The 25,688-nt window shown below is 42.9% G+C and overlaps 3 protein-coding genes across 8 annotated transcripts; 2 read left to right on the top strand and 1 right to left on the bottom strand.

Annotated features, from left to right (window-relative positions):
• Positions 1–4,363: 4,363 nt before the first annotated feature.
• trim13 (tripartite motif containing 13) lies at positions 4,364–7,047 on the bottom strand. 4 transcript variants are annotated; one of them, XM_060039232.1, is made up of 2 exons: positions 6,561–7,047; positions 4,364–5,954 (listed from the first exon to the last, which is right to left on the bottom strand). In XM_060039232.1, exons 1-2 carry the CDS (start codon positions 6,591–6,593, stop codon positions 4,743–4,745), a joined length of 1,245 nt encoding a protein of 414 aa, XP_059895215.1. In that variant the 5' UTR covers positions 6,594–7,047; the 3' UTR covers positions 4,364–4,742. The 4 variants fall into 4 exon arrangements, with proteins under 4 accessions (XP_059895215.1, XP_059895217.1, XP_059895214.1 ...); XM_060039234.1 differs by lacking the exon at positions 6,561–7,047 and adding an exon at positions 6,116–6,554; XM_060039231.1 differs by lacking the exon at positions 6,561–7,047 and adding an exon at positions 6,096–6,554.
• A 238-nt stretch (positions 7,048–7,285) lies between these two features.
• spryd7b (SPRY domain containing 7b) lies at positions 7,286–10,477 on the top strand. Its single transcript, XM_060039243.1, has 5 exons — positions 7,286–7,445; positions 7,877–7,993; positions 8,152–8,318; positions 8,674–8,776; positions 9,279–10,477. The coding sequence occupies exons 1-5, from the start codon at positions 7,340–7,342 to the stop codon at positions 9,374–9,376; spliced, it is 591 nt and encodes a 196-aa protein (XP_059895226.1). The 5' UTR covers positions 7,286–7,339; the 3' UTR covers positions 9,377–10,477.
• A 279-nt stretch (positions 10,478–10,756) lies between these two features.
• Positions 10,757–25,306, top strand: kpna3 (karyopherin alpha 3 (importin alpha 4)). 3 transcript variants are annotated; one of them, XR_009523325.1, is made up of 17 exons: positions 10,757–10,930; positions 13,087–13,131; positions 16,992–17,081; positions 17,322–17,351; positions 17,485–17,537; positions 17,628–17,723; positions 18,619–18,704; positions 18,871–18,957; positions 19,057–19,235; positions 20,174–20,218; positions 20,368–20,499; positions 20,894–21,022; positions 21,347–21,451; positions 22,163–22,234; positions 22,889–23,085; positions 23,723–23,817; positions 23,908–25,306. XR_009523325.1 is itself a non-coding variant. In XM_060039228.1 (17 exons), the coding sequence occupies exons 1-17, from the start codon at positions 10,862–10,864 to the stop codon at positions 24,001–24,003; spliced, it is 1,572 nt and encodes a 523-aa protein (XP_059895211.1). In that variant the 5' UTR covers positions 10,759–10,861; the 3' UTR covers positions 24,004–25,306. The 3 variants fall into 3 exon arrangements, 2 of the variants coding, with proteins under 2 accessions (XP_059895211.1, XP_059895213.1); XM_060039228.1 differs by having other exon boundaries at positions 10,759–10,930; positions 22,923–23,085; XM_060039230.1 differs by having other exon boundaries at positions 10,760–10,930; positions 19,057–19,226; positions 22,923–23,085.
• Positions 25,307–25,688: the final 382 nt, after the last annotated feature.

Raw genomic sequence — 25,688 nt, forward strand, 5'->3', positions numbered from 1 at the left:
AGATGACTGACATTGTTGACATCATTTGATTACTTTCATACTTCTGTTTTTCTTCCGTCTCATTCTCTGCTCTATGTACTGTATATGGAGTGTGAGAAGGTCCCTACAATCTGTCAGATAACTGAAATGGTTAAATACTCATGAACTCAGGTCTCTGGGCCTACCTCGGCCAGTTCGGACCAGGGTCATGTTAGCCCATTGAGACCTCTAGTGGCAACACTATTATTTCCTAAACCTGTCAAGAAATGTGTTTACAGCAACTTCTGTGCTATGTCAACTGCTAAAGATGCTGAAACCGCAAAATAATTGAATCCAAAAAGCACATTAATAATGTTGATTTTCTTAAATTGAAAATATGACTATTTTCATGGTCCAACTTAAAAACTTAATATGCACTATTGAAGCTACAACTACTATTGACCCTAGAACTAAATGTCAACCCTGTGTGTATGGCTATGCTTGCACATACACGCTAATGCGCGCCCGCCGCCTTGTATGATCTGTCCTGCTTAAGTCTGGCAGACTGGTCGTTACACCATTCTCTGAAGCCTTGGCAGACAACAATAAAGTTGCATTGTATTGTAACCAAATCGTGCTCAACCACTGAGAGAGATGACAATGTCTTTAACTGACAACCACCTATTCAAACCCAAGGGAATAACAGCTCTAGCCATTGACGTTGTCTAGCAATTTAAGGCAAATCTATTAACTATTTTATTATATTAATGTATAAATGCTTGATTGATTATACAAGAATTGCATCAATAGGGGGGACCAAGGTGAGAAGAGAATATTTGAAAGCTGTTTAGATACTGCTGTAGTATGGATCTATGTCAGCTAACAATTATTTTCAATCTCGAAATTTGGTTAATTTGGAAATTTGATAATCAGCATAGTACTGAATGTGACGATTACACGCATGGCTAGACAAGTAGACATCCCGTGGGCTCCGGACACAATAAAATGCAGTTCAATTGAAACAAATGCACCAATTAAAGAAAAGTAGTAGTAGCATTATTGTTAAGTTCTGATTATTCAAGATGGAGGATGTCCAATGTGTTGGTTTACAAGTTGATGCATGTTGTTGTGTCATCACTTGTGTTACAGAACCTGATTTTCTTTGATCTCACCAATCAAACTAAACTTAACTGATTTCATTAACCTCAATAGAAGAACTATTGCTGAAAAAAGCTACACAGAACAGGACCTAACGATTCCTTTTCCATGTGTTTCAGATGGAGTGCCATCAGGTGGTGTGTTCAAGAGGAGCTAGAGGATACCAATGGTGATCATCTCCTGCCCTCCCAGGACACATGAATGTTGCATCATAAGTCTGTAAATAGGGGTGCACCCATGAACAAAGTAGTAGAAAGCACTAGTGGAACGACTGGGAAGAGGAGGGTGAAAGTCGAAGGGAAGCCCATCATTTCTGGCAGTATTGTAGCAGCACAGAATGGTTTGTGGTTACACTGAGATACAGGCCGTACTGTGCTGCAGCAGTAAAGCCGGAACAAAGTGCATCACGGCAAAACGTTAGGAGAGCAGGACATGCCAGGCCTCTGGACACAACCCATTAATCTACCTTTTAATCTAAAGGATGAACATATATATATATACACACACTGTATATGTATAATGCATGGACCTAATGAGCTGATCTGATATGGGTGACGCTATTGGTGGCCTTGCTGTAGCAGCACGTAAATATTGGAGTTTACACTGTCGCATATGCCTCCAGTATTGATCGTGCTGCTGAAGCAAAACTGACCACTTACCAACCTTAAAGCTAACCACTGAAACTAGTTTCTTAACTCTTGCTATACACTGAAGAGAAGTTTATTTAAATATATATTCCTAGTTGCATTCATCATGGGTTGATTTATTAGTAATTTGGGATGGGGTATGTTCATATCAAAACCCATCTACACCTGAAACAACTTGCATCTGCCTTGCTTTCTTTTTTTTTCTTTTTTTTTTATTGTGCTCCAGTTTTCATTTGTATAATATATATGAAATAAAAAATAAAATAAAAACTGTTTTGTTTTGTCATTCAGTGTTATAGCAATTCCGATTAGCCTACTTTCACGAGTTGATAGGGTCACTTCACAGTTGGATTTAAGATTTGATAAAACACTGGGACGGGGCGGCCAGTTTGTAATTTTTCTTAACCCATGTCTTTGCCCATCATAGAATGAGCCATCATACCGAGTTAATTCGATTATGCATTCATTAAACTGAGAATAAATGGCTTCTAACCGTTTGAGACATTGCTAATGCATCTCCGCTTTAAACTGCAGATACGAGGAATAGGCTTGTATTAGAAATGTTGGGATTTCCACTACCTCGCACAGTTATAAGGGCAAATGCTTTACGCTTTTGGCCGCTCTAAAGGACATTCATTAAGTCCTCTCAGACGAAAGAGCGACCTATAGCCCAGGTTATCTGAACCTATAGGACCCATTTACATTAAAAGCACGGGTTACGACATCGAGTCCTGTCGCTCTGAAAATGGATGGTTTAGGCAAGCTGCCTACGTAAGCTATAGGCTACGTTATAATTTTGCCTTTTACCTTAGCTTTTAGTCTTTGAAGAATATGTTAGGTTCATAAAACGACATAATCATTTAAATCATTGTGCCTAAATTCATTTTATAATACAAAATGATGAGGTGAGTCAGCTGCATTTCTGAACGCATTGTGCCTAAATTAAATCCTCCAGCTTGGTTGATAAAGGGCCATCCATCCTCCATCGTAGACTGTTCCTACAAGTGAGAGTTACTTAGTACCAAAATATTTTACTTCCACACGTTGCAGAATGCACCTCTTATTTGTTCTCCCTCGCCTTTAATTAGAATTTTTTTAGGCCTTTTCATGAGCCAGTTTATTTTCCATGCATTTACTTTTATTTTTAAATATGGGGATATTTTTGATTTGCTTTAAAAAAAAAATGCCTAGACTATACGCATAAGGCCATGCCCGTTTTTGTATTTGGCGTCTTATCAACATTGAAACAGCTTTCATTTAGGCCTTCACTGAGAATGAGTTATTGATTTAAAAAAGGCTACCCCAAATTAGGTAAATGTTATATTAAATACTAGGCTTATATCATTTGTCAGTAGACCAAGCAAAAAAATAAATAATCAGGCTTGCATGGCTTTTAAATAAATAAATAATTAGAGCCCCATTAATTTTCTCATTTATTAAGCCTCGTTGCATGTTTGTTATATAGGCCTAGTATTTTTTGGTGTTTTTTTTTGTTCTATGCATTGAAATTATTTCACTTGCACAATCCGTCTAGGATTTGCACAATTGTGTAGGCATTTGGGCACCGGCTTTCTTGAAGAGAAATGAGAAATGAGAAGGCATTTCGTGGTCCCACGCCACAGACACCAAAGGAAAAGTTCAAGGCATACGTAATATTCGTAATGTATTGTTAGACTTAATATGTCAATATTTTTCGGATTCCCCCCAGTTAGATATATATTTTAAAGGTTTCAACGCTACCCATCCTAAATGACGAAAGCAAGTGTCCGCCTTATCTCGTATAATAAAGCCTACGAGACAGTAGAACAGGTCAATATTTGAGATTGGATTCGGGCAAATGTGAGAATTTACATTGACATGTATTGTGGCATGTATCCCTGGAAATTAAAGATTCATGTGCGATGTAAATTTTAAAGACTATGCACCGGATTTGCCTCGCAACAGTCGGCTATATATAGGCCTGTATGTACAGGCCCACGTGGCGTGACGTGCCTTTTGTATTCTGGTCAGTGCGGACGTTATGGGATTAGCCTACTTGGCATTATGGTTGGTGATTTTTCATTTCTTCACTATCTTGACAAAACAATGTTCATAATACATTTCCGAATATCCCCTTAGTGTCTTTTCAAATTTTCAAGATGTACAGTTATGAACTTCTTGACTTCTGACAGGGATTACCGATACTTGCTCTATGTCAATTAGGTCGACCACAGCCCCCCTAGTAACTATTTCTTTAATTATTTTTATTTTATATTTAACTCTATACCACAACAAATGCTTTTACATAATCCCAATTTAATTGAATTTAACCAGCCTGCCATGCAAAGGAATGAGCTGATTAAAACAGCGCTAGGTCCTTCGATGTGGGCCCTTGATGTGGGCTAAACATGTCCAAATGTCCCCCCAATGTTTAACGTTTGCAGTCTGATGAAGATGGCGCTCGGGCCTTGTTATCTAACGCGTTTAACCTTGGGACGGGTTTCTGCGGCCCGGGTGACGCGCGCGCAGGGGGACGGGGGACGGGACGTGTGTCCACCTATTGAAAGGCTACGGCCATCTTAAGATTGACTATATTGAATAGATGAATGACCGAGAGTGTATACCTATTTTGGGCATTTTATTAGGCGGATACATTAGGCAAAGTTCAAACAGTCAAACGTTGTAGTGTGGCAACAAGTAAAACAAAAATAATCATTTAGTAACTGAATCAATATCAGGTAGAAAGCACGTTTAAAAATACACGGAGGGTTGAGATTAGTAGGTCCTACTTGGTTTGGCAGTCCTGTGTTAGGATGGAAGCCCAGGTAAGTAACAAATTATAATAGGCAATAGGCAACACTATATGACCATATAACAGAACTTAATGTGTGGTCGCCCTTAATTATATAAGCTTAAAGTAGGCTATAGAAAGAGATTTCGTCTGTCCTGGTACCTTACAAGGACAACTAGAAACATACAAAAATATCAAAAGGAATATGGTTAGAACAGTTTACAGCTGCCCATATAATCAACAGCGGTGTCCAAGAATTCCAGGGCGTAATGTTGACATGCGCCCAATAAACAGGTGCATGCACCGAGCCCCTTCTGCCAATACAGCTCTGCATCTTTGAGATGCGGGGAAAGTCCATATAGAAATGCTTCACTCTGTGCGGATAAATGGACCGAGGTCGCGGATAAGGTATCTGGGTGCAAGAGGAAAACGGCTGGCAGTATGATGCTCATGAATATAAAGAACATCTTGGGGACTCGGAGTCGCGAGCTGGTTGCGCGGTGAGATCCATGTTCGTGCGGGACGGAGATTTTATCAACGTCTTTGAGTCTCAGCATGTCCCAATTTCGGACGTCGAAATTGCGTACGTGAGGGCCCACGTCAATTTCCTTCAGAGAGGGCAGAGGTGTTTCACGTACGACTCGCAGCTTCTCCCTAAACTCTTGCATCTGCTGGAGGAAACGGAGAGGGTCGGACACATTCCTGAATGACTCGGCGATGCTGAGCGCCCGGGTCTGCTCGTCCAGAGCTGCGCTCAGTTTGTTGATCTCGGGATCATGGGCTTGCATCACCACCAATTTTAAGGTCTCGAAATCTGAGAGAATTTCACGTTTCTTGTGCTCAAGGGCGCCGACTAAATTCTCGAAATAATTTGTTACCTTTTCTGCGTCTATGGAGACCAACTGGAGCGCCCTTTTCTTACTGATTTGCAGAGTCTCTAAGCAGGAAAGTATATCGGGATTCTGCCAGCTCTCCATTCCCTCGGACAGTTGTTCGAATGCCGCTTTCTCCTGTTGATATGCTTCATCCAATGCACAGAATGTATGTCCCTTATGATTTCCAGTTGTTGCACAAAATCCACAAATAAGTTTTAAGTCCGTGGCGCAAAATATATTGAGTGGCTGGCCGTCGTGTTGTTTACAAAGGGACATCCTCGGTAAAACACGAATCCTGTTATACTTTTCCACTATTCCACGCAAAGAATAGTTTATCTGCAAACTGTTAATGCCATTTTGAGGAGTCTCTTTGCGGCAGGTGGGGCATTTGAAAGGCGGTCTCCAAACTGGGCTCCGGTTACCTTCAAGCATCCCTTCCAAGCACTTCTTACAAAAGCTGTGGGAGCACGGCAGGACCCGGGGATCGTCGAAAAGACTGCAGCATATTGGACAAGTGAGGTCCTCTTCCAAAAGCTCCATGGTGTCCTGTAAAACAAATTCAAACGTGAACCCAGAGGTTTGTCATGAGAAAGGCGAGCAGGAACATCAGTGCATCTTAATATAAATACGCACGACGCAATGTTACCTTATCTGAAAACATGAACATTACGCGTTAAAGTATCATACATCAATGATGCGGTCCCGACGTGTTTGTCGTCGTTCAGCGATCCCCGTCATAAATATGACATTCGTCACTAAGTGCGCGATTTAAGAAAAAAATGGGAATACAGTAGCTGTGAACTGAGCATAGGAAATACATATTCCTACTTCGCGAGAAACATTTACCGCATTCTCTGTTTGACATATTTGATGTATAGAGCATCTTGCTGACTATTGTTAATATATCAATGCGTCAAGCCGTTCACTATCTAACGTTACTCCCTATAACGTTAAGCTAAGAATTGCACTGGAATGCAAGAAGCTAGCTCTCTTTACTCGGCCAATTGTAGTTGATCTGATACTAGCTAACGAATAACCGACAGATCGGGTTTGCGTAAGAGTCGGTCCTGTTGGCAAGGTATAGAGGAAGGATAGGACAGATTTTGCAAGCGCATAGTAACATGCAACTACTGGACCACAAAAATCACTCACCAGCTGCTGAGGAGCACAGAGCAACGCAATCATGGCGCTTGTTGCTGTGCAGACTTCGCCCTTTCCGGGAGAATGTTTAACTATTTCACTGCCACAGCTAAGGTTTATACATTAATTTGACAAACGGATGTTCTTCTTTTCGGGAAGACCAACCCTGAGAGATGCCAAGCAAACATCTCAGAGTGTAGAGACTGATGATGTTAGCCTTTATAATATTTTAATTTAATGTCTACGTTTTTTATCATGGGATGGAAATGGCAGAGCGTCCCTGTGGGTATCTGGGGGAGGGGCTGTTGCTATGCAAAACATTACAGCGTGAAAGAGCGTCAACTAGGCTTAATCCCAATATGTCATGACTGATTGTATCACCCCACTTCATGGAACTCTCACTAAACAACAATCGAAATGAACATTACAATTAAATCTGTTTGCCGTTTCTCATGGGTCCAGCGGTTGAAAAAACACCTTTTTCATTATTCCTAGATCCAGTGACAGTGAGTGGCTCGTGTTTACGTAACATTACACAACGATATCCAATAGTTACTTAGTCACGTGTATACATGTTGACCTTGATTTTCTTCCCTTGTTTCCATGCCATCAGGAAAAAATGCCCATCTTACCAAGCAATGTGATTGGGTGCACTGGTTAGAAGGGTTTAGGCAAATCCAGTTCAAACCGCATGGTGTCGCTGTTTAAACAAGCGCTTTTTACGACGGCACTCTTTGGCTCAAATTGTTTAGTCAGGGTTTCCGGATGTCACCGTCGGCGTCAACACAATAATGGCTGCTATGTTTACGTGCTGTCTTAACTGCTGCGGCGATGGAGGGTCGGGGCATATTCCTCTAAAAGAAATGCCCACCGTCCAGTTAGACACACACCACATGGGTAGGTTGAAACTGACATGCAGTTATATACAAACGTGTTTAGTAGCGAGCCTCTGTTGTCCAGATGACGTGTCTGGTAGGATGTCTCTTCTGGTAGCCTAGCGTTAGCCATCCAACCCCTTATGTATCTGTCAAACCCCTAGTAGATGTCAACCCTAAGTAGCTGTTTGTGTTACGGTTTGATTTGGTCTGACATGCCTAGGTAGGAAAATTGAAAGACTTTTACACAAATGGAAACAAATCAACAATTCTGTTTCCTCCTTTTTGACTCGGTTTTCTTTTATCAGCAGGATAAACCTTTCTTATGCATCGATGATAAGTTGTTTATAAAGGGTGTAGCATAATTTTTAAGGGTTTTCCAGGTCATATGACACTGCGCGCATATGAAGAATAGTTCTCTTGATATGAAATTATTGTTTTTGTCCAATCTAGGCACAGATGTTGTGATTGTCAAGAGTGGACGGAGGATATGTGGCACAGGTGGCTGCCTTGCTAACGCACCATTGCATCAGAACAAGAGCTATTTTGAGTTCAAGATACAGTCTACCGGTAAGTTGTCGTCTCAGCAGCCTCGTCTTGTCATATGTAATGGATTTTATTTCTGGTAACTCACTTAATAGGCTGTATATATGCTGCACAACGTTATTGCAGCGGCAGAGAAAAAGGGCTTGATGAATAAATTTGCAATAACTTCTATGTTCCTCCAGGTGTGTGGGGGATAGGTGTTGCCACCCAGAAAGTCAATCTTAATCAAGTACCATTGGGCAGAGACACAAACAGCCTAGTTCTCAGGCATGATGGATCTGTGTATCACAATAATGAAGAGAAGAACCGTCTACCTGCGAATAGCCTTCCTCAGGAGGGTGACATTGTGGTGAGTCAAATTAAATACCAGGCCCTCCCCATATGGTCTTTGTATAATACAATTTAAGACAAATATGCAGTCTTTGGTTATATTTTTAATCATAATGAATGAATGGCTGAATGCTTTAATCTGAGTGCATATATTATTGGCATGGATGGTCACAGACCAGAGTGGTAATGCCATGCTCTACCGAATCCACTACACCAATTTCGAAATACTTTTACACAATCCATTTAACTGTATTATTCTGAGTGTTACCAAAAAACTGTGGTTCAGTAATAGTAGCATTATGTTTTGAGATGTGTTTGATGTGAGTGTTCTTTACGTAACAAGTCCTCCTAAACAACCTTTATGTATCTACCAGGGCATCACCTATGATCACGTGGAGTTGAACTTGTATCTGAATGGGAAGAACATGCATTGTCCTGCTTCCGGTATCCGAGGCACAGTGTATCCTGTTGTTTATGGTAATTCCATTTGTAATATACTCAATATATTATGTTTTTTATTTTATTGCATTAATTTGGATCAATCAGACTTATGTTGTGTAGCTAAACTCCAGCAACTTACTTTGAATTGTATTCTATTTATATTTTCTACTCATATTTATCCACTAGAGGGCCATGTTTTTACACATTGACCTTCCACTGGCTGACGCATCATGGCCAAAATATGATTTCATGGTCCATTTTTGTCTTTAGGTTTGTCCATAGAAATTTGTTGTCCCCTTGTGAAGCCTTTATTATTTTTTCTTTTGTGTGATACTTTAGTCTGGCTTCCTTTTTAAAGAGACTTTAGGGACCATTTGGAAACTTAAATAATGTGCTGGGAGATTTAAATCTTTAAAAGTGATGGGATTCAAATCTTTAGAATATATGAAAACAACATGAATTTACCCCATACAAAGTATGAAATGTTTTCAGTTGCTTTTGCTTTAACTCTCATATCTTTCTCCTTTCATCTTTCTAGTGGATGACAGTGCCATCTTGGACTGCCAGTTTAGCGACTTCTACCACACACTTCCCCATGGCTTTGAGAAAATCCTCTTTGAACAACAGATCTTCTAGGCAGCGTCCACCTCAAGCTGCACTGACCCCCTCCCTCCAACATCCACAAATGTATCCAACACAGCAGTTTATCACATAGCACCCTCTTAGCATTGAGTAGACCACGTTTTAATTTCTGTCATAAACAAACCCTGAAGTTTTTATGTTGATTATGGGATCCGTGTTGCTGCTAATCTCAGAATTCTCCGTTGAGCTAACCTGCCCTTTCCAGAAGGGTTTTGAAATGTTGTCATTTTTTTGTTAAACGCATTGAGGGTGTATTTATTGTTGTTGGTTGGCCTTGCTGGACAATTAGTTTCATTTTACGGAGAATGAAAACTCATGGTGTTTTACTTATCATTGTGTCTTCTTAAAAATCCTCATCAACATAAACACTAATTATTGGTTAGACTATCTGCCGTCATTTTGTTTAATCCGTATTTTTGTTTTTATGATTGCCACAAAAGTGCTTTGACGTTGCTCACTGACTAACTGCCACCAATGTTGTAAATGGCAGAAAGTTATGTTTAGGGTAATTGCTACATATGTATGCTATCATGTGATGTAATATCACCAGGACAGTATGTATTTATTTGGGTGTAATATTTCGTTACTCTCCTGGACTAGGCTTTTTCAGTGAAGGCTTAACCACCCTAGTCATTGACCATTTGATTATCTACACATTTAGCTACTGTCAAATTGTGACAGATTCTAAATATGTTAAACCCTAAACAGAAATTTGTCATTCTGCATAACTGCATCCAGGAGTGTATTCACATTCCAGGGATGGTTAATATGGAATGTAACAATGTTTCAACAAGTAGAGAAATAAAGAAAATAAATTTCCAAAGTGAAACATTGCTTTAACTTAGACTATGTGGAAGTTAGCATCTAAATGTTACTTTGGAATACCTTATCGTTATGGTCTATTGGTACAACATTAGTATATGTGTAAGTTGCGATCATGGTGCCTATCCTGCTGTCAGTTTAATTATGACTGCATTGCATATCCATTTGTTGAAGTATTTATTGTTTTAAAGGCTTGTCTTTGTTGCACTAATAGCGTGATTGTACAAACTATCGATCCAAATATTGTCGATTCATTAAACGATGTCTCTGGAGGCTGTGTGTGTGTGTGTGTGTGTGTGTGTGTGTGTGTGTGTGTGTGTGTGTGTGTGTGTGTGTGTGTGTGTGTGTGTGTGTGTGTGTGTGTGTGTGTGTGTGTGTGTGTGTCAAGTTTCGCCTAAATCGATTTTGTATTTTTTGAGGGAGGAAATCCAGAATCATTCCTTTTATGTCTCAAATATTTATCAATATTTTCTGTGATCCAAGGACATCAGAACAGTCCATATCCGAGAGAAGGCACGCATAATAACTCCTCCTTCCCCCTTGCGTCCTGTTACGTCTGTCCTCTACCGTTCCCCGACCCATCAGTAGAGAAGCTACGCTGCCTCGTCGTTCACGGATATCCCGAAAGCCGGAGGAATAGCTCAATCCTGTACAGCCATGGCAGAAAACGCCGGCTTGGAAAACCACCGCATCAAAAGCTTTAAAAACAAGGGACGTGATGTCGAGGTAGGCTGGCATCTAATAAAGAGATGAAATGGACGAGTGTCGTTGGTTTGATAATACAACTAGTCTTAATGGGCCTCGCTTAGCCCCGGCTGCAGCTGTCTAGCATCTGACGTTAGCTAGGCGTTAGTTTACGGCTTCAAGTCGCAGATTACTAACGCAATGTTTTTGCCTCTGACATTGGCAAATCGTTTGCTATATCATAATGCCAATTGTCACTCCGTGGGTTAAACGATGTCGGGGCTATTATCAATATGACACGATCGTCGTAATAGAGGCTGTCTGGTGCTGGCTGTCACATTAAGCTAACTTGTGAGGTAACGTCAGATGTTGGCAGCAGTGGGCCGGTCGACAACAGGGCCCGTGGAAATGATAACTCACCATTGTCTACGTGAACGGCCATGTATCCATCTTATACCCTTTATTCGTTATTTTGTCAACGTGACCTACGTGACGTTTTGTTCCAGCTCTACCGAGGAGGAGCAGTCGGGTGTCCAGACCTAGCCCCTCCTGGTGAGCTAGCAGAGAGCTGGGCTCGCTAATGTTAGTTTAGCTAGTCACCAGGTGACAGGCGCCGATGCTTGGACATGAATCTAGCGACCCATGCCCCTACTACTGTCTTGCCGCGTACAGTTGTCGCCATTCTACATTGCCAGAGATTAATAACAACACGAAGATATTACGTGCTGTAACAGTTGGGTCGATATTGTCGCAGCAATTTGCCAGACGTTCAAAGGGTATCTCTAATCTCCCTTGGGCCAGGCCCAGCCGCATACCAAATGTACTGGTTTGTAATTGATTATAGATCCCCAAACGGACTATACACTTCATGAGTATTATACATACGTGTTATAACAAGTATAATTGGCGATGTACATGTCCCATTTATCATGTGTATATCTGTTCTTCGTCAATGCTGCTTAATGCGTCATCCGATTGGCTCCCCGAATACTCCTGTTTTACCTAGGTAAAACATACCTCAATAGGTTTTACCTAGGTGAAACCTACCTCATTATTGTGTCGTTGTGCTTTAACATGATCAATCCTCAGAAATGGCATGCCCCTACAGATGCAATGTAATCAGTAGTAATATCAACAACAACTTGAGTAAATTGTGAGCATGTAAGCACATGGCTACTACTGTCAAGGAAAGGCAGGTGCCCAGCTTCATCATAGCAGACGCATTCTAGAGGGCAGTTCAGTCTTCTTTTGATGCCTGATTTGGGTCCTCAGAATAACAACCACAGATGGATTTCCCACTGATTAGCTTTAAGCAATGGTCCAATCTTGCTTGTTATTTTGGCATGTTTAGAAGTTGGTTGGTGTGCTTAAGATTTTGAGGGCAAAAAAACAAGCAAATATATGTTCTGTTTAACATGCAGATCAAGTATTTTTACTCAACTGTCACATGTCCAACGCTCTTTGTAGATACTCTTGTAGTTGGGCCCTCCTGAAAATAGATCTTTCCTTTTTTATGGTATGGGCTTTATGCTTTTGCCTCATTTGTCCTTTTAGTGAGCCAATAATTAAATATGTATGTTGTGGCATTGGTGAGGTAAGCTCGTTCAGCTGTGCTAGTGATTTGTGTTAATCCTTGATGAGGAAGTTTGCAAGGTATATGGTTGTCCTGCCATTGGAGCGCAGAACTTCTGGTCATTCTACCAGCGGTCAGTTAGCTGGAATGAGTCATGCTCAGCTTCAGCGACCGGGAGATAACTCTGTGCTCCTCAGCTTCCAGAGTTGGTTATGACTGGGCCAGATTATGTAACAGGCTATTTAGGAAGGCAATATGAACCGTTGAAAACTGTCACAAGATCCAAGACCCCCTCATACAGTTCTTGACGGTTGGGGAATCCAGCAAACACGTATACCCATCAACCGGGCCATAAAGCGGCATACTTTCGTCATTTTATTTAGCCATTAGAAATTGTTATGTTGAAACACATTTCTTATGCATGACAAAAGTTAACTCGTGTTGTTAAAGGCTCAGGTATTTAAGTGTGCTGTTGATAATGATGGCTCTGGATGATGTAGTATGGTTTAACATACTAAACCATAAAAATCCACCAAGACTTCTTTTGAGGGACTCGGCACTGAGTTGACATTCCGGCAAATTGTACACGTTGCACAACTAAACAAAAATCTTTTCCTTTTTTCAGACTATGAGGAGGCATCGAAATGAAGTGACAGTCGAGCTGAGAAAGGTAAACACGCACACACGAAACACACAGTGTTTCCCATACATTTAGACCAATGTGTGGCGCAGCGCACACACCGAGCGCCACAAATTGATTCTGCTTCTTTTTTACTTTTTTGTTGTTGTGATTTTTAAGTGTAAATATCGTTCCGTTCATTCATCTCCTCATAGCACTCTTTCTCCCTGACATTCTCGTTCACACACGCATACGCACACGAACACGCACACACAGAGACAAGCGCGCGTTCATGCCAGTGGTGCGCGGGTAGGCTACACTTATAAACAGCTGATTCGCCCGCTCCTCCTCTCAACGCGCCTATCAAAGGGAAACCCGAAGCAGCGGGATATTTGGGACAGGGAAGACGATCGGTGACTGTTTGACCAAAGTTTAGTATGTTATACTGTGCTCAAAAACACCTGCCCAAAATTATTGTTTACTCAGAAAAGATAATGTTAGCCCTTATGAACTCAATGTTATTGATATTGAACATCCTGCGCCCTAAGTCAGCATAGATAATGTTGGTAACGCAGCAAACGATGCGATTAATATGAAATGCGGTTATAGTTGAGATGGGCTACGGTGTTAGACTGGGTACCGCCAGCCCGTTCTTCCGGCAATTTGAATTTGCTCAGCAGGGGCTGGAGAGCAATACATTCCTTTCTGTTTCCAATCCTCTTTTACTGGAGCCAATCACCAAGCTGGTTTTTCCCCCTGCCGCGCTATTGGCTGGTTTAACGCAATGACGACTCGAATGATCGTTGGTCTGATTGGTTGAAGGACTATTATTTTATTTATATTGTTACATTATACTATTGATTTTCTTTTACCAAAAAAGTGAAGTACAAGAACACCCCCCCGTCAGGATTCCTCGTCTACTCCAGTATATTTTCTCTATAAGAAGAACAAAGGACAGCACTTAAAGCTTTGTTGAGTAGAAATGGTCTCCCAGACGTGTGTAACCCGTTTCATTGCTTTGATTAGTTGTTGGCCTATCCAGTTGTGTCCAGAGGCATTTTCGGTCAGTGCCCGTGGTTATGTCCCCTAGAAAGCGAAAATGTACTGAATGGTTCCAGACTAATTGCAGTTTGAAAATGTTATTTTTTACAATACAAAAATTACAATTTTACAATATACTAATTGTATTTAAAATCCTGCTCATTGTACAGTAATGGTCATACGAGTAAGTTGGCAGAATCAGAACAAATTTGAGTCAAATTGACATGTATACAAAAATGCAGTAAGATTAAGGCACTGTTTGGTCATTTATTGAAAAACAACTGTTATATATTGGACTGTAGTCTTAGGTGGTTATGTGCTGCTACGGGGTTGATCTGACATTCTCTTCCATGATGCTGATGGTGCCCGCTGGCTTGACTGGTAATGTAAATTCCATATCTGGGTCAGATATGAAAAAAACAAACGCTGAAGAAAAACACCATAGAGCCCCCTCTCATTTATTTCCCTCAATGACAGTACTGGGAAGCAGTTGCTTTTTTTGTTTTGAAACTCAATTGTAACACCTTCCTGCGTTGAACTTTTGTGCGCATACCTGTTCACTAGGGATGGGCAAAATGATTATTTTCCGGGAACTAGTTCTTTCAGTTCAGTTCACTATAACGATTCGTTTATTTGATTCGGTCGTTTTGATTCGTTCGTTACGTCAGATTACATCTTAAAAAAAATTAAAAATAAAAAAACTTTTTTTTATATATATTATTTTTTTTCATGGGTCCGAATAGGACCGTCAAGACCGCAGTCCGCCGTTTGGAGATGCCTGCTATATAGTATATCGAACGTCCCACCAATATTTATACCACTTGCTTACTCTCTATATTTCATTCATGGTTTTACATTTATAATTTTATTTTACTTTACATTTAATTCTTCATTGTTCAGGCATTACAGAACTTGCATGGTCATAAATAAAAAATACGAACTGCAGTTTAATTTCTTTGTTTGTTCTTAAATTGATGTAGAATGGAGCAAAGACTCCTGGGATTGGGAAATGCGTTTATCCAATAAACAGATGGAGGGTTAGGCAGACAGAGAAAGCGCGCATATTCGACGGTACTGCCTTGTCATTGGTTTACCCAGGTGCCATTCCAACACCATTGCTACCTCTCATTGGCTGAATCTTTGAGCACGTTGTAGACTCAATCAATATAAGTCGCGGGGAGACGGAGCTCTGTTCGTTTGTATATTTTATTTTCGTGACCATATGTTTGGTTTATGTTAAAAAAAAAGAATCAAAGAACCAGTTCTTCTTGTTTTGGGGAACCAGTTCTTGTCGTTCACGTTCGGGATTCGTTCGTTGTAACGAATCAGTCGCGACCGACACATCCCTACTGTTCACGGGTGTTTGCATACGCACAAGCATCAGAAGGTCTAGAGAAGCTAGATAGTCTTGAAGCCCAGCAAACTTTCAAGGTGGTACCTCCAACAGAATCTTGGATCCATCAGTCTTATGTTGGAGCAGAACCTCTGGGCAGGAGACCAAAACTGCAAAGGGCGGAGTCATCCCTTGTTTCCTGGTTCGTTACGGAGATATTCTACTGAAGATAAAATAATTTTCCCATGGGGATTAAGCTTTCAGAAGGGCGTTTGAATAAGTGTAATCCTACAGTTTTACAGATATTTTTTTTTGCAATTAACTACTGTTACATTGTGTTTGCCACTTGTAAACTTACAGATTCTGACCTCCAGCAACATGTCCCGTTCACCTAGATTTGAGCTATCAGAATTTTGATATTAAAGGACAATTCCGGTATTTTGAACATTGAGCCTCCTTTCTGGTTTGTCTAGGATGAAATAGAGTGGTTAACAACGGAATTTGAATATTGGTCCCGTCTCGAGTATTTGGCTAATTTTGAAACGCCCCTGCCTGCTTCACAATGGCTGGCTATGTGCATTCAAAAACACCCCTAAACGTTAGTTTTCAGAAATGTGAAACTCACCGAGTGGTTAGTGGTGTTCGTTGATGTTCCTAATCAAGTATCGTAGCATAATACAATTTCTGTCGTGTTTTTATTTGGCATTTTGTAAATGAAACGGAAAGGGGGGCTGGTTGTAGTCTTCCCCCTCGGTTCTCCGTATCAACAGTAGGGCTAGAACCCAGCGAAAAGACAAGAGACAGAAGGGCTCCTACTATCCAAAATGGAAATCCAAACAATCATTAATATGTCAGGTATTGGCACTTCATGTCCAAATGTCCTAACATATCCATTGTTTTCAAAGGCTATCTGATACCATTCATAGTTATCACTAGATAGGCACTGTATCCAAATCCCGGTCAGAAGTTTGGTTCGTGTCAAGCGTGCATCAATGCTTTTTAGCGATCGGGGTGAACCGGGTGTCCTGGTCCAGCACATTCCATGCGGTTCAGACAGTGCACATTGAAGCCATGCAAGTTTAGCTTTAGTCTATCTTCTGAGTCATCGCTGACGCACAACTGCGCACTGCACAGGAATGTAGGCCAAGGGAATCTCCTACTCTCAGAGAGGGAGAGAGAGAGAGAGTGTGTGTGTGTGTGTGTGTGTGTGTGTGTGTGTGTGTGTGTGTGTGTGTGTGTGTGTGTGTGTGTGTGTGTGTGTGTGTGTGTGTGTGTGTGTGTGTGTGTGTGTGTGTGTGTGTGTGTGTGGCCAATACAATATTGACAAAGTGTGAGTGTTGCGGCAGTGGTGCGAGATATATTCAGCTCCAAATGATAATACTACTGATTTACAATTTCTCTGCATTCCCAAATTGACTGAATTATTTGTGGCCTCTGTAGAATAGCAGCAATCATAGGCTTGGCTTTCCCCCCACAGTTCATGTCTCTGCTCAAATTCTGTCTGATCTCTTTTGTCCTATTGTCTGTCCGCCCTCAGAACAAACGAGACGAGCATCTACTGAAGAAGAGGAACGTCCCACTGGAGGAGAATCTGGAAGACTCTGATGTCGACTCTGACTTCAAAGCAGTAAGTGTGTTTGTGGGTGGGTGTGTGTTGGCGTATTTGTGATAAAGAGGGAGGCATGGAACTGTCGTCCCGACTTGGATGACAGGTCTTGTTGGACCATGAAGATTCCGAGTGAATCGTAAAAGCAGATGGACACACAGCAGTTGTTTATATTCAGTGTATAGTCTGCTCCCTTTTCAAGCTCTACAGTTTGGTGTTGTACTGTACTGTAATAATGAAACTTTCCTTTTCTCTCTGCAGCAAAATGTCACACTTGATGTCATTTTACAGGTGAAACAAAAGTTTAATTTATTCATCCACTGATAACCTTTTTGTGTTCAAGCTTGAGCACATCAGGCAGTTGGTTATTCCACCTCTTTTTTAGCTTATGGTAACCGTAGTAACACTCTCCTCTTCTACGCAGAACGCCACAAGTGACAACGCCGTGGTTCAGCTCAGTGCTGTGCAGGCTGCCAGGTAAAGGCTGTAAATGCGCAAACTCACTCAATTCACACAGTTCACACATTCATAGTTCTGATGTCTTTCTTGTTTTCCCTGTTTGTTCAGAAAACTCCTCTCCAGCGACAGAAACCCCCCGATCGACGACTTGATAAAGTCTGGTATTCTGCCCATCCTAGTCAAATGTTTGGAGAGGGATGACAAGTGAGTTCTTCTCTGCTCAAATGGCTACTGAGGTCTGCTCCTCCCTCACTATATGTGCTTTTAGAGGACTCCATTATACAGTCTCAAATTCACAAATAGTCCGTCTATGGGGCAGGGGCTTGGTGGTTGTTGTCAACAAGCAGGCTTGTTGTGTATGTGTGTGAATGCCTTTCTTGACCCCTGCGTTGACACACATCGTTCGGACTCGAGAGTAGGGGGGGGGCTGGGGGCGGCGGGGCACATGACAGTTGGCTGGTTCTCCTTCTGGCCCGGGCCAATCCAAATAAAACGACATTCCTGTCCCTCCATTCCCAGGACCTTGTGCTCAGTGAGGGAGGAATTGTGGGCGGGGGGGATGTCATGACATCGTGACAGATGTGGTGTTGTTGAAGCTGTAGAAAAGGAGAATCGTAATAGTTAGAAGAGTAGCCTTGAGTTTGACGGTGTGCATTTAAATTATAGTTTTACTTTTTTGTATGTGAGGACAATCGGTCAACAGTCAACACTGCAAAAAGAAGAAGAATTTACTTTATTGGTAACCGTTACACTCGTTCAGCACATCAAGTGTGAACTGTGACATCCTTTGCAGCGAAAAATGCTGCCAAAACGATATATCTACATGGATTCCACTGTTTTCAACAACAAGTATTTAAATAGGTTCCTCCCCGAATTAACCCTGCAAAGTTCTAATTTTCGTCCTCTTTTCCAATGAGAAGATTTAACTAGTGTTGTGTGTTTGAGATGAGGCATATAACAGAGCCTGCCCCAGTGAAGGAATGCTGTGAAGGACTTCTCTTCTCTTCTTCTTCTCTGGTTCCGATCTGCCGTGGCGCTCTCTGACTTTATTATCTTCTTCTTTTTAAAAATCCTCCTAAATTGTGTTTGTTGTTCCCAGCCCCTCGCTCCAGTTCGAGGCAGCCTGGGCCCTGACCAACATTGCCTCAGGGACTTCGGCACAGACTCAGGCTGTGGTTAAATCCAGTAAGTCCAACCCAACGTCCACAAAAGACAAACGTGTATGGCCATGGAAAAAGGCTTGACTCAGGAATCACTTTTCAGCCGATGTCCCTCATGGGGTTTATTTCATAGAGGAGGAGCCCACCTGTTGTGCTGTGGCATTAAAGGGGGGTGTTTCCCTGTTGTCTAGACGCCGTTCCTTTGTTCCTGCGACTGCTCCACTCCTCCCACCAGAATGTGTGCGAACAGGCAGTCTGGGCTCTGGGCAACATCATCGGTGAGTGTTTCCCTCATCGCTCTCTTGTGTGTCAAGCAACATTAATACACGTTCAGCAGAAGTCATGACTGACTTCCTGGTCCTCCCCGCCGTGCCCAGGTGACGGCCCCCAGTGCAGGGACTACGTCATCTCCCTGGGCGTGGTCGTCCCCCTGCTCTCATTCATCAACCCCTCCATCCCCATCAGCTTCCTCCGCAACGTCACCTGGGTCATCGTCAACCTGTGCCGCAACAAGGACCCGCCGCCCCCCATGGAGACCGTCCAAGAGGTGGGCACGGTGTGTGTGAGAGACTGGTGGCCTCGGTTTGCAGTCGTAATCCCCCCCCCCCCCCCCCCCATTGACTGAATACTGCAAAGGTTTGCCATCCCCTCCCAGTCCGTTTGGCGTAGCTCTGGCTCTGCCAAACTCCCATACCGACTCCCAGGGCTGGACACTACGTCAGGTTAAATACAGCTCAACGCCTCAGAAAAGCACCGCCCGTCTTCATTCTTGCTTTTCCGAGTCACCCGATCCCAGATTATGCAAATGGTCAAAAAAAGTCAGATGAAGTCAAAGTGTGCGTCCTGGTCATGTTGTCAGTTCTAAAGACCCAGAGCACCACGGAGTCTCTCCTGCCAGGCCGCTGACAGCGCTGTCAGACGAAGAGTCAGCCACAGTGGACGGTAGTAGAGGTGGTTGTACCACAGTCCGTGGGTTTAGCTGACTTTACTGACCATCACCGCCAGTTTTAGGGGCAGCACACCTGTTATATGGTTATGTTCAATATTATGATTCCTGGTATGTTATTTCATTATTATTATGAGTTCTGGTACGAGGTCCTATATACTTCAGAGCAACCATTCAGGCAAGAAAAGCTATTTATTTTTTCGTTTCAGGTAGAAATATGCAGTTATTTACTATAATTAAGTGTTCATTTCTTCTATAACCAAGATTTAAAAAAACAATTAAAAAAAGTAATTTAAGAACCGCTTGTATCGTTTTTAAACATTATTTTATTTCACATTTTCATTATTAAACTGATGCATAACTGCATACTATCTCAATCACTGAAAATATAAGGTGACAAAAAATGGAAACCATATTTTCAGTTTTGCTGATGCCTGGTTGTCAACTTGAACGACCCACTTTCGTTCCCCAGAGCCCCCTACCTCCCACACCATCGTACTCAGTTTATCCTAACTAAACCCAACTCTCCCATGCCTCTTTTCTTACAGATTCTGCCGGCCCTCTGTTTGCTTATATACCACATCGACCTAAATGTGAGTATCAGTACAATCAAGCATTTGCTGTATATTGTGAGTGAATGGGCGTTGTTTTTAAATGTCCACGCCACCTATTGATTGGTGGCTTGGTGAACGTATTGCCCATGGGATGTGATAGCGCGGTGCTAACAGCAGTGGGTGTTCAGATTCTCGTAGACACGGTGTGGGCGTTATCATACCTGACCGACGGCGGTAATGAGCAGATCCAGATGGTGATAGATTCGGGTGTGGTTCCCTTCCTCGTCCCGCTGCTCAGCCACCAGGAGGTCAAAGTTCAGGTACGGATCACTTAGATTACCTTTGGTAAATAGTCTCGTGATCCTAACTGTTAGCATTTGCAGTCCGTTTTTGTTCTCTTACTTTGCGTCATCTATTCAACTCTGAGAAGTGCAAGCATATGAAGGCTTTCCGTCCTACATGTGAAAACAAACTACTTCACAATGTTTTGACTGCCCTTTTGCATAATTTGAACTCCTGTTCACCTTCCTTATTGGTTGATGAAAAATCGAAACGCTTGGTGTTTGCAGTCGTTGTCCAATTTTTTCTTTCTTTGTATCATTCATTACACTATGGACAAGTGCATGTTATGCATTGCTGCACTTCCACCAAGTAAAAGGCACCACTTGTCAATGGACTGGGCCCTTTGTTATGCTGTTCCTGTGGCCCCTGCAGACAGCCGCCCTGAGGGCCGTGGGGAACATCGTGACCGGGACAGACGAACAGACGCAGGTGGTGCTCGACTGTGACGTGCTCTCGCACTTCCCCAACCTGCTCACACACCCCAAGGAGAAGATCAACAAGGTGACTCCTTTTCACAACACGCCGATCTTTATTACAGGGATTAACCATTTGCTTTTGGAGTTTTCCTGATTATCCTGAAAAGTATGCTGCAACTATGAACTATGAGACTATTTACTCAAGACGGAAATATTCAAATGAACTTTGAACCTGAACTGGGTAATCAATTGACGCATGATGACGGAACAAAATATCCGGGAGACTTCTGGAATCATTTACTATCATTGTATGGGCTCATAAGATCTTGCTGTCTGAAATCACATTTTGGTCTTTAGTCGCTCTGGTCTTGAATGGGGTTTGATGGCATGTGATTGGTTTGTTCTGCAGGAAGCCGTGTGGTTCCTGTCCAACATCACAGCAGGGAACCAGCAGCAGGTCCAGGCTGTAATCGATGCTGGACTCATCCCCATGATCATCCACCAACTGGCCAAGGTTTGCCTCCATCCTGCCTGCTGAGAGAGAGAGAGAGAGAGAGAGAGAGAGAGAGAGAGAGAGAGAGAGAGAGAGAGAGAGAGAGAGAGAGAGAGAGAGAGAGAGAGAGAGAGAGAGAGAGAGAGAGAGAGAGAGAGAGAGAGAGAGAGAGAGAGAGAGAGAGAGAGAGAGAGAGAGAGAGAGAGAGAGAGAGAGAGAGAGAGAGAGAGAGAGAGAGAGAGAGAGAGAGAGAGAGAGAGAGAGAATTGTCCCCGCATGTTACTAGCATGTATTCTCTTCAAGGAGCAAGGCGTACTCCCATGAGACGCACTGCAGTTTTATGTGCTGAAAGAACTCATGTTCAGCAAATTAGATTTGCAGAAGAATTAAAAGCCACGTTACAGGTTCCACCCATGCTTGATAACCAGCAGCGAAAGAAAAAGTATAAAAAATGTGCCCTATTGAGTGTGTGGAAAAAATTGATGTATGGTAAAACTAAAGTCCCATTTTCCCCATTGACTAAGAACGGTGGTTCTCTTTGCATCCGACCACCCTGAGCCCCCTATGGGCCGTTAGAGGAACGACACGCTCGTCACTTGGGCCAGGGCTTGACAAACAGGCGGTCACGGCAGTCGCTTGGTTCAGCAGAGCTAAAACGGATGGGGATGAACTATGCCTTGTGGTTTGTAGGCGACCCGCTTCGCCCTTTACTGACAGCCTGTCTCTCTGCAGGGGGACTTTGGCACTCAGAAGGAGGCAGCCTGGGCCATCAGCAACCTCACCATCAGCGGGAGGAAAGACCAGGTGAGCTGGGCTCTGGAACAGACCTCGGGGCAGCAATCTGGCCCCTCTCATTCATTACTTACAGCGGGGGGATAGGCATGAGGTTAGGTCTGATACCTACAGGAAACCCTCTTAGCCTAGCTATCTCTGTTGTATACTGGGTATGTATGTTGGGTTAGCCTAGCAATTGTAAGTGCTTGGCACTTGTTTCTATGAATATCTTTACTGTACCGACAGCGATGTATTATTTCTTTCTTCGGACAAATGCACTCATTGTAAGTCGCTTTAGCTAAATGCCCCAAATGTAAATGTAACCCTGGAAGGTGTTACTGATAACATTTTAAGGCGATGGGCCTAAATATTAATGTTGTAATCAAACCCTTGTGATATGATCAATACTTGTATAGTTTGTGTTTGATAAACATGCGTCCAATTCTTTGAATATATTGCATAGCGGTCATGTTTATTAGTATTGAAACTAATAGGAAAGCTGTACGGTGTTTCAAACACAGCGCAAACTTTTCTCAATTATGTGTTTTTTTTATATTCATATTTCAAGAATTCTGAATTTGAATCGTGCCTGATCAGCGATTGCCACTGTGAGACTTGTGTGCTGTGATGTGACATTAAGCCAACCTTCTGTATTTGTAACCACGTGCGCATGTTGTAATCAAGTATGGCTGTCGTGTGTACGTGTGGGTCCGTGTAGGTGGAGTTCCTGGTGGAGGAGAACGTCATCCCTCCCTTCTGCAGCCTTCTGTCGGTCAAAGACTCCCAGGTGCTGCAGGTGGTGCTCGACGGCCTGAAGAACGTGCTCATCATGGCCGGGGACGAGGCCAGCACCATCACGGAGATCATCGAGGAGTGTGGAGGTGGGAAGGGCCCGCGCTCCTCTTGATTTATTGCGGCATTTTGTCTGTTCTTCTCCTGCCTCGAGCGATCAAGTGAACCGGTCAATAATTCAGAAGCCTTAATTCATTCTGGGGATTTTCGATTTATCCCATTTCCATCCCATCAATTCAAAGGAATGTTTGTGTTGCCTAAAATTATCAGGTTGCTAAAATTATCAATCAGAAGGCTGTTCAAGTGCAGTGAATGGATTACTGCAATTTGATATTCATCTATTTAAAAAAAGGGCTTCAGTTATCCGTTATTGATGTCCTCTCAATTGATCTTTTTGAAACAATGTGTTGGATAATATTGCTCTGCCTGAAAGTCCCTCATGTGTGTATAAAAAACAAACCAAAGGGGTAATGTACACCTCACTGTTACATACTCGTACATAGATGTACTGCTACGGCGCAGCCGTCCATTGCGTCCTGGCTCATATGTTGTTTCCCCAACTGTCATGTCGTAGGAGAGCCAAAGCATTATACGGGATCCCCAGATCCATTTTTTTTTATTGCCTCATTGATGCCTGCCATCTGAACATGTCAGTGTGATATCAATACTCTGCAGACTCAATGACGTTGGGTTTGTCTTTAACTGAACATTTCTGACTCTCTGCAGGTCTGGAGAAGATAGAACATCTGCAGCAGCATGAGAATGAAGACATCTACAAACTAGCCTTTGAGATTATTGACCAGTACTTTGCCGGGGATGATGTAAGTAGCCTCTCCGATAAGGCAATGTTCTACACTGTCGTGCACTTCCAACACGATTTCATTCGGTACCTTTTTTTTTTCTTCCCACAGATCGACGAAGATCCGAGTTTGATCCCGGAGGCCACACAGGCGGGCTTCAGCTTCGACCCGGCCACCAACATGCAAACCAAGGAGTTCAACTTCTAGACACCAGACGGTGGTTGTTTCAGCCAGCTGCACGGGTACTCCCTCATCACCCCAGACATTCATCCATCTCCCCTCCCACCTGGTACAGAAGGATTCGACGTGGGGCCGTGAGGAATCCCACTTTTGAAGGATTGGCCCCTCCCCATCTCTGGCACTGAGGGGTGCACTGCTTTGTGGTGTCCTTTTTATTTAAAGAAACACATGACATCTTTCTTCTCTGAGCATTACGGCCCGGCACACAGGAGTCCTGGTTATGTGTGAGCATCGCAACATACGTCTGGTCAACGGCTTTGGGAGGATGGCTGGCTTTTCCTCTGCCTGTGCTTCTCAATAATCCATCGGAGCTCGGAAATCAGAAAGAAGAGAAGTTGATGTTTTTTGTTTCGTTGCCAAAAACCACTGTTTTCACCAAGGCAAACACGACCACACACACACACACACACACACACACACACAGAGACACACAGAGACAGACACACACACACACACACACACACACACACACACACACACACACACACACACACACACACACACACACACACACACACACGGCTAGAATTTGTGCGCACACTTCTGGTAGAAGCGGATACATCACTATTTTGGGGAAAGAAATATTGCTCTTAGTTCGTGTTTTATTTTTTTGTGTTTTACCTTCCCTGGATTGTTTTTCGGGTGTTATGTCACATGCACACACACACACCGACACACACAATCACAGACACGCACTTAGTCACGTAGAAACCCGTTGGCCAGGTACCCCAATGACCCTCACTCTCCTCCAGATTATAGAGCGGACCCCAGAGCTAAGCCATGAACTACCACAGAGCCCCGCCGGCCGACCAGGTGCATCCTGGGACAGGTGGGCGGGGCTGCAGCGTTCCTACAGCCTCGAGGATTCCGTGGCAGGCGGACTTCTGACTCAATGACGTCACTCCTTTTCGTGTGACCTCTTGTCGAAAAAATGATCATGCTCAAAGACATTTAAGTTTTGAACAGAAAGAAAAAGATCAACAAAAATGTGAATAGAAACGCCATATTGTTCATTTTATTTTTTGTTTTTTTATTTCCAATTCAACCGCGGTCTCGAGCTCGTGTGCGAGCGGGGACCAGCGTTGGATTGGGGGGGGCCGCGTTGAGGCATGCCGTGTGTGGGGAGCGTCACTGGGTTGAGCCACAGTGACTTTAAGGAAGAGGGAGCAGGCCTTTGTGCTGGAGGAATATGTTCTGCCCGAGGGCCCTCCTGTATCCATCCCTCACTCACCCCGGTGCCCTCTGAGAAAACAAAAAGAAACACGAAAAACACCCCTCAACCTGCTCACCTGAATCCCCGAAGATTGTTTATTGTTTATTTTTTATTTTACTTATTTAAAATTCAAACTTGCCCTTTCAACATTTGTATTTACATTTTTGAGACAAGTTTGGCTTCTTCTAAGGAGCTTCCAGGTTTAGTGTTTTTATTTTTTGGAACTATTATTTTTTTCCTCCCTGTTGGAAAAATATTTTTCTTCAGTCTTATGCACATGTCAGAGGTATACAGGTGCCCGCTGGCTGCAGGGGCCAGGGGGGCCAGAGGGGCCCGTACTCAGTGGAGACTAAACCTACGCTGGGCAGCACTGTTCCGTCGGGCCCCGCGGTGCCTCACCACTCTTAAAGAGGGGGTCACCTGTCGCCACCGATCCGAG

Source organism: Gadus macrocephalus, chromosome 20 (assembly GCF_031168955.1).
Source record: "Gadus macrocephalus chromosome 20, ASM3116895v1".
Taxonomy (NCBI): Eukaryota; Metazoa; Chordata; class Actinopteri; order Gadiformes; family Gadidae; genus Gadus; species Gadus macrocephalus.